Source organism: Phycodurus eques, chromosome 19, assembly GCF_024500275.1.
Source record: "Phycodurus eques isolate BA_2022a chromosome 19, UOR_Pequ_1.1, whole genome shotgun sequence".
In the NCBI taxonomy this organism is placed as follows: domain Eukaryota; kingdom Metazoa; phylum Chordata; class Actinopteri; order Syngnathiformes; family Syngnathidae; genus Phycodurus; species Phycodurus eques.
Window position 1 is genome coordinate 4,222,061 of NC_084543.1, and position 8,374 is coordinate 4,230,434.

An 8,374-nucleotide genomic window follows, 5' to 3' on the forward strand; every position below is an offset into this window, starting at 1 on the left:
TCACGCCGGAGGAGTGTGACGGCCGTAAAACTTCTCAAACTGACCAGAATTGCAGGGGAAAAAAATTCAAACAATATTTTATGTTCCAGTTTGGTCAGAGCCAGTCGGCAATTTTTGCAACGCTTTTCCAATGTAGATTCGTGACCCATGATATGCCCACAAAAATTGCAAAGCCCGTGCTGTCAAATGCTGATGAGTTCTGTCCTATAATTTTATTATATATAGGATGGAGCACCAGTCTTAAATCTGGGACATGCAGCTGGCGCCGCGAGTCATATGGGACCATTCAATACATATGCTGCACGGGGAGCGATCAATAAAGTCTTGTGGAGCTCCATCCATTATGATTGTCAGAAAAGCTTCTGGGTCAGCGCTCCACGAGACAGTCCAAGGGAAGGAACTCGAAGACCCATTCTCCGACAGTTGAGACCACATTCATCCTTTTTGTTAACTATCATTTAATGCAATGCATGGGTTTTTTTGTGTGTTTTGTTTTACATATAGAGTACTTTCTATTTCAATATCACATTTAAACCGTCTTCAAGGAATTGCTCCAAAGACGCGCACATTTGCATCTCCGTGGCTATTGACTGTCACCATCCTCATCTTGTCCGGAGCATTTAATGATCAGAGTGTTTTACTGATGAGAATTAAGTCATCATGTCAGTCATTAACCACGATTGGAGGGAGGTAGGAGTGATTCAGATATTGTTAACCTAATAGCACAATTGCCTAAGTCATTTTTTACTTACTGTTACAAAAAAACAATGTAACTACTAAAAAAAAAAAAAAGTTTTCCTTATTTTCCGAAAATGTTTAAATCATTTAGGAAACTATGCTATTAAGCTAACAATATATGCAAGTCATAAGTAAATCTGAAGTCTTAGCTTGCAAGTTTCAAGCTAGTTGCAAGTTAGTGTAACAAATAGTCCTAAGTTAGTGTAACAAGAGCATGCAAATCGAGTCATTACCTGAGTTAAGCAAGTCATAAGTTAAGTCACATCTTACTCAGTCACAACATAAATTAACATGTTAGCCACTTTGCGCTACATTCAGTATTAGCATGTAGCATCAACCCTATCTGTACGTTAGTTAGCTAATGTTTACAATTACATCGTTGTTTTTTTAATGACCCAATACCAGTCTGTGTATTGTCTATCACTTTGTCTTCTCAGTTAAATGTATAACCGACTTGAAGCTAATTTAATGTTTGACCAGCTATCGGTTAGCTACACGGTTAATGTAGCTTACCTGTATTTTGGGGGGATTTGTACTGACGGATGACGGAAGATGTCAGTTGTTGTGTCTCTTTGAGTTGCAAACCTTCCATGTTGCTGTTCTTTTTTTTTTTTTTTTTGCCAAATTTTTATCGAAAACACAACCCTAAAATCCAAATGTAATAATCTTCAGAGAACCTTCTGTCACTGCTTTCGTAATGCATGTAGTTCCAAGTCTAAGTCAAGTAGCGTCTCATGTTGACCTATACCAAGTCAAACTCAAGTCAAATCTTTCTTAAGTGTTCGCCAAGGAAGTCCCAATTCCTAAAATTGGCAACTTATGTTACGTCATGTGACTCGAGTCCCCCACCTCTGCTGCTTGTCTTTGGAGACCTACAGCATCTACTGTACTGACAGAGGATGTGTCCCTTCAACTTTACAAGTCATACTGAATGCCATTACTGACCCAGTTAGGTGATAGGAAGTACTGGGTCTGAGTGGTGCTTCTGGATCTCAGACAGCCCTGAGGTCGTGTCCAGGTTGTCCGGCAGCGAGGGGCAACGGAGGGAGGTGCGCGTCCTCGGGTTCGTGGGATGAGGACGTTCCACAGTACCTGTACCTCTACTTACTGGAGTGGGTGCTGGGCTGTCTATCTGCAAGGGGGCGATGGGGTACATGGCACACAGCACGGGCGTCCCGCTGCCGTACAGGCCCGTCGAGTCAGTCGGGAGTGTCCGGGACGACACGGTGCTGTAAGCCGGAGGGACGGCCGCGATCTGCTGCTGAAGAAGCTGGAGGATGACGTTGATGTCGGCCGTCATGCGGGTCTCCAACCTGAGGAAGGAAAGGTGCATAGAGCAAAGAAGGGGTCCAAACAGCCAGGGGGGAATTTGTGCTTACCAAGAAGACATAAAAAAAATGTAAAAATGAAATACTTATACTATTCTAAAAGAGCAGAAAGCAGAGAAACGTTGTTTAAATTATCTGTGTTGCCTGATTTGTGACGTATTTCCAGTTTGGGGGGGGCAAAAACCTTCCACATAGTCGTTAAAAGTTGCTCATGCACAGTAGCTTCTATTAAATAGAAGCGACGGTAGCATACAGGGCGCATGATTCCTGTGCCCACAGCTGAATGGGTCAATTTTTCTGCACGAGGAAATAGTTTGGACACCCATGGGTTATAGTCTTCAGTCCTCAACAGAAGGGGGGCAATTGGTTGACGTGGTGGAGGATGACCGTGAATGGAGTGACGTTTCTCAGGCAGCTCATGTTCATACTTTCATGCCTCTGGACTCTTAAACTCACCTGTTGAGCTGTGCATGCAATACTTCCAGTCGAGACTCGAGTTCGCTGCGCCGCTCCTCAGTGAACTGCGGCGGGTGGTAAGAGTAGCGGACCGACGACGATTGCCAGGCCTGACTGGAGAACTGGTGAGGTCGTCGATCTGTCCAGTAGTGGAACATTTCTGGCACATTCGAAGACGGAGCTGCAGACAATGCGAATAAAACAATGGATGGTAATTCCAATTGACTCTGTGGTGCTTTCCGCCTCTTGGGGCACTTTCTGGCAGTAGTGGGAGACTTGAGTCAATTCACATGACTTGACTTGAGTCAGACTTAATTTGGCAATTTTAGGACCTGGGACTTGCCCAAAACGTAACTGTGGTACCTTGACGACTCCGGTCCAACACTGCTTCCCTTCCCACCGACACGCCACTTGGGGGTAGCAGCTGCACCTCAGTGGGGACGTATTCCCTTCTGCCGCCTTCAGACGGGTAAAGCTCAACTTTGGCGTTCTGAGCGAGAGGTTTAGTCGAGTCCTCGCTGGACTGGGAACACGAGGAACCGCAGCTACAGCTGTCTTCCCAACGGGCTTGGGATGGGGAGCAACGATGCCGACAGGACTGAAGAGGGTAAGAATCTTCGTGATCCATTCCATCTGTTTTAGGACCATGAAATATGAAGACTTCATAGCTGAGTTAACAGCAATATATACGGACGCCTCACCTGGTCTGATTCTGCAGTCCAGAGAGTGGATTTTGTGTCTTGGCCTGTGGCGGTAATCACAGTCATCACCTGAATCATCAGTTGATATTGGCACCACTTGATCTGCCTGATAAAGACGGGACAAATCCATGTTGTAGTCGTCTTTACAAGCCCAAAACGTCCAGAGATCCGCCACAGCATTTCCAAACCTACATCTCTGAGGTTGAACGTCAAGTCCAGGTTCCTCCAGAAGTGGTCTGCAAAGCCAGGGTACATATCCAGAACCTCCAGCAGATCATCCCTCAGAATCCGGTGTAGGTCACAGTAAGTGATTGTGATCACATCCGAATTGGACTTCCCAGGCTCATTATAAAGATGAATCAGTTCACCAAAGATGTCCTTCTTCTCTATAAGAGGAGTTTTCATTGATTTTGAAAAACAAATGATCTCATCAGTGGTCGCTCATGCATTTGGTACCTGGGCCTTGAGTGTGGACTGAATCCACCTTTAAATGCCACCAATATAATTTCAACACAGAACAAAAAAACATTTGAGCAAGTGATGGCTGGTAACTCGAAAAAGTTGGGGTACTCGTAAGTCAAGGTACCACTGTATTAGCATTTGGGTTGCAAATGTAGGTCAGCGCTTCTCATAGTGTTTAGAGCTACCACTGTATCCCATTAAGTTGCCGATGGGTACACTTTACCTAGTATGGCAACCACCACGTCATCCCTGATGACCTGGACGGAACCCCGCGACATGAAAAAGAGCGAGTCTAGGATGTCGCCGTAGTGGATGAGGGTGTCGCCCGGAGGCGCGTGGACCGTCCTGAATCTCATGGCCAAGCCCCGCAGGCAGGCCTCGCTGCTTCCACGGAAAGCCTTGCACGTCTGCAGAAGAGATCGGTTCAAGTGCAAACAGATGTCCGCTTGCAAGGACTCTGGGAAGCCCTTCAACACCTGCGTAGGAGAAGAAGACTATGAGGTAGACTTTCAGACCCCTCAGGTCTTCGGGATTTAGGCTGATTGAGTATTTACAGAACCAGAAGCAAACAAAGTGAAGCAGTGTTGTGTTACGGCGTTAAACTTACAGCGTTCATGTTGATGCCGTTCGTGTAGGACCACGCGTGCTGGAAGTATTCCTCCAGTCGTTGGCGTAGGCTGACAGGGATTTGGTGAAAGCGAATAAACTCTTTGACACGTAGCATCTGCGTGTGGTAGCGAGTCGTACCCGAGTACAGCCTCTGGATGATGGCCGACACGTTCCCGAATATGCTGGCATACATAAGAGCTGAGATGGAGAAAGCAAAACAAAATTAACATGCTCATTCGAGTCAGGAGGTTTTAGTCGGTTTGTTAAAGCCGTTTTTCCCAACCCTTAGTGAGCCAAGGCCATAGCAGTCTACGTATACGTTTTCCTGTCATATTCATAGTCATATTCTTTGATGGTTGAGAGAACAGTCCTTTCCAGTCGTACGTATATGAAGGGACCCGATCGAATCCACAACCGTATTTAAACGGTCCGCTTCATCATGCTGTTGGCGTTTTGACATCCCGAAACCAAGCCGACCGCTAACAATTGATCAAATCCATCCATCCATCCATCTATTTTCAACACCGCTTATCCAGGTTAGGGTCACTGGGGCGCTGGAGCCTATACCAGCTGACTTCGGGCGAAAGGCGGACTACACCCTGAATTGGTCGCCAGTCAGTCGGCAGGGCACATACAGACATGGACAACCATTCGCACTCACTCATACCGACACTGAGTGGTAACTGAACCCACGCTGCCCGCACCAAAGTCAGGCGAGTGTGCCACTACACCATCAGTGACTTCCAATTGATCAAATGTACCTCGATATAGCGAGCATTTGAACGGGATGTTGTCAGAAGGAAGTGGGCAACTCAGTTTTCAGTGGCACAGAGTGTCCTCAGCAATTTGCAAAAGAGACTGCAAGAGTGTATTGCTTGATTCATGGATTGCCGTTGAATAATTGAAGAATCATTCATGGACACGTTTGACTTGAAAGTGAGGGTCACAGCCGTTTACTGAAAACAAAGTTTTATATATCTTTACGCATGCTGGTTGGCTTCTGAGAAAGGGTTAGGGTTAGAACAGCAAGATGTGCAAAAAGTACTCACTCATTAAACAGTTGGAGATCAAAAGATTTTGAGAAGATGAAATTAAGTTAACCTGTAAAGTTTACAGTGCCTTTTAGGTTAATCCTGAAATTTCCTCCAAAAGATAAATTTCCTTGAATTATTGTGAGCAGTGGATTTTATAAACCTCATGACGCACCACCAAAAATGTCACAAAGTATACTGCATATACTGTTCTAAAATAATGACTCTCTCATCTGAATTTACTCACAAATGTACTAAATCTGGGCGCGAAGCCATGATGTCTTCTGTCGTAGCGATGGCAACAGGTGGATACACAGGTTAATTGTAACTTCTACCATCTAGCGGAAGAGCATTTAATAGTTCCGGCTGTCATTAAACATCACTCGGAATAAATAGAAAGATGAATAAAGACACATTATTCATAGTAAATAATAATTTTCGGACAAATTATGTGAAATTGTCACAGTGGTTGGGAATCACTGCATTAAAGACTTGATTTACTCACAGCCGACAACCATGACACAGATGGAGAAGAGCTTCTCTGAATTTGTGTTGGGAGAGACATTCCCGAACCCAACGCTTGTCAGACTGCTCAAGGTGAAGTAAAGTGCTGTCACGTATTTGTCTTTGACAGAAGGACCGGAGCTTGAGTTGTTGTCGTTGTAGGTCTTGCCCAGTTGCTCTGCCAGGTTGTCCAGCCAACCGGTCTCCGTGTAGGGCCTCTCCACGAAGCCGATAGCGTACCACATGCAGGCGAGCCAATGGGCGATGAGCACAAAAGTGCACATTAGCAGGAAGAGAACAGCGGCTCCGTACTCGGAATAGCGGTCCAGCTTTCTTGCCACGCGGACCAACCGCAGCAAGCGAGCCGTTTTGAGCAGACTTCTTAAGGTTGCCATCTGTGGAAGTCAGGAAGAGTTGATCAGGGAACAGCAGTTCTGCGGTCTGGAATCACAGAGCTGCGTGACGGTGGTCTTACCTCATCAGAAACGGACCTAAAAATGAGAAGGTCAAAGGGGATAGCCGCAAAAAGATCAATAGGGAACCACCCTTTGATATAGTGCTTGGCGATCCTGCTGGGCTGCGTCACCACCTCATCGTTGTGGTCCACGTAGGTGGTGCGCAGGTTGATGACTATGTCCACGATGAACAGTACGTCCACCAACAGGTCGGCCACGTTGAGCGGGTTGCATGTGTAGCCGCAGCTCCTCTGACGCACGTCGCTGTGCTCGTCCAAGAGGAACGTCGCCGAGTACGGCGTGAATACTGCTGTGTAGAGCACCAGGAGGAGAATGATCCAGTCCCAGAAGGCCTTGAAGGGGCTGTAGTGGAGCAAGATCCACCACGTTGTCTCTGGCACTTGGAGTTCATATTCTGGTAGCACGTCAGACTCCAGAGAAAGAACCTAATGCAGAAAAAGATCAGTACTTCGTTTGACTTTAAATCAATGTCGTTTTCTAAGTAACAGTAATAGCTAGATCACGGATGTCCAAACAAAACCAAAAGACAAAGAGTGTTCTAGTACATGGACCGAAAGCTGGATACTAAGGATATCAAATAAATGCTTAAATGGCTTGCATTAAAGGTGAAAGGTTTACCACAAGAAGGAAGTTGACCATCAATTTTAACACAGTCCAAAGATCCACAAAAGTGGAATGGAGGCAGTTAAAGTTTTCTCGGTTGTTGAATATGTAGACAGGTGGATTCCAGTTGCCTCCATTCGACTTCTGTGGCTTGCTAGATAGAAACATTGAGAGTGAGTTCTGTCACCATCACGGTGCATCTTAAAATCCAGTTCTTCTCAGTGAACGGAAAACAAAGTTATTCAGATTATATCCACATTGTACAAGACAGATGGACAAAGAAGAACATCCTGGAGCTAGGACTCTGGTTGGGTGCTGGTGGTGAAGTCTTCGCTTTTGTCCATTTAGAAGCTTATTTTCAATCAGATGTTTCTAGCTTTTTGATGCATAGGAGCTCTGGTAGCACCCAGCGTCCCAGAGAGGCAGTGATGCAGAATGTCGAGCCCCTGGGCAGCAACTCAATTGAACAGCGGCTCAATGGAACGTTGCTCTTGTTTGTCACCCAGAAGGAAAACATCCAGCCACCGAACAAACCACTGATTTTTCCACTTGCATGCCAATTAACAGCAGTCCTGAGCATAGGACCTCTTTTTAAAACAATGACCTGAACCTGCAAAATTCACTGACTCCACCGTCATACCTGGGTGACCTTCACCTTGGAGGGGCTGAGAAGCTCTATCCTTGAGGCCGGAGGGGATCGGCAGTCGGGGCCCCTACCAGCCGGTCCCCCGCACTTCATCGGGTCTGAGTCAGACATCTACAGAAAGACGAGTACGTGTCCCATCACCAATTCTTCTTTGTGAAAAGTTTCAACAATCATCAACCAAAGATGACTTTAATCTCTGGAATCTTGATCTTTCTTCTTCACTCCAAGAGTCAAACATCCATGTTTCTCTTCAGAAACATTCCCTCTTCCCATTCATGGCATTCAAGGTACTGCAGTTATGAATGCGAATGCAGATGTGTGTGTCGGACCCTCCTCTCTGGCACTGCCTCTGACGAGTGGCCCGCAGCACGCATGTCTTCGTCAATGCTGGAAAACCGATTGATCCCGCGTTGTAGCCACAGTGGAAGTGAGGTGAAAATCAATGGCTGGCATTGGTAAACAAAGAAATGAAGCTGGAGGGCTATTACAACGGACTTCCCCTGTTGACATATTACAGTGCGTTCTAGTATGGCACCTCGATTTAGTCGTTGCTACATATTTCATGGAGTGTCGTTCAATAATAAAGAGATTTAGGCACCAACATTTTTGAAAAAGGAACCATTTATTTTAGAATGTGTTGTTGTCGAAACCAGATAATAAGGCATCATCAACGGTACACTTTTTGTTTTTTTCATATCAAATTTTAGGCTACTATTTTTGGTGCAACTGTAGCACATGAAAAACACATTTTAAAATATGGCTGAATAAATCCTTAATTAAATAATTATTTTTTTCTTTGAATACTAATCTTACTGTAGTA

At 45.4% G+C, this 8,374-nt stretch overlaps 1 protein-coding gene across 1 annotated transcript; it reads right to left on the minus strand.

Annotated features, from left to right (window-relative positions):
- Window positions 1-784: 784 nt before the first annotated feature.
- kcnh6b (potassium voltage-gated channel, subfamily H (eag-related), member 6b) lies at window positions 785-7,647 on the minus strand. The gene is made up of 10 exons (XM_061664006.1): window positions 7,549-7,647; window positions 6,305-6,730; window positions 5,831-6,224; window positions 4,293-4,492; window positions 3,909-4,161; window positions 3,412-3,609; window positions 3,224-3,325; window positions 2,886-3,155; window positions 2,523-2,703; window positions 785-2,051 (listed from the first exon to the last, which is right to left on the minus strand). The coding sequence occupies exons 1-10, from the start codon at window positions 7,645-7,647 to the stop codon at window positions 1,688-1,690; spliced, it is 2,487 nt and encodes an 828-aa protein (XP_061519990.1). The 3' UTR covers window positions 785-1,687.
- Between the last annotated feature and the right edge of the window lie 727 nt (window positions 7,648-8,374).

Coding starts and splice junctions, on each gene's coding strand:
- kcnh6b (XM_061664006.1), bottom strand. CDS start 7,647: ATGAAGTGCGGGGGACCGGCTGGTAGGGGCCCCGACTGCCGATCCCCT. Junction 3,326..3,411: donor GTTCAACCTCAGAGATGTAG/GTTTGGAAATGC, acceptor TTTATCAGGCAG/ATCAAGTGGTGCCAATATCA. Junction 2,704..2,885: donor GTTGGACCGGAGTCGTCAAG/GTACCACAGTTA, acceptor CATTGTCTGCAG/CTCCGTCTTCGAATGTGCCA.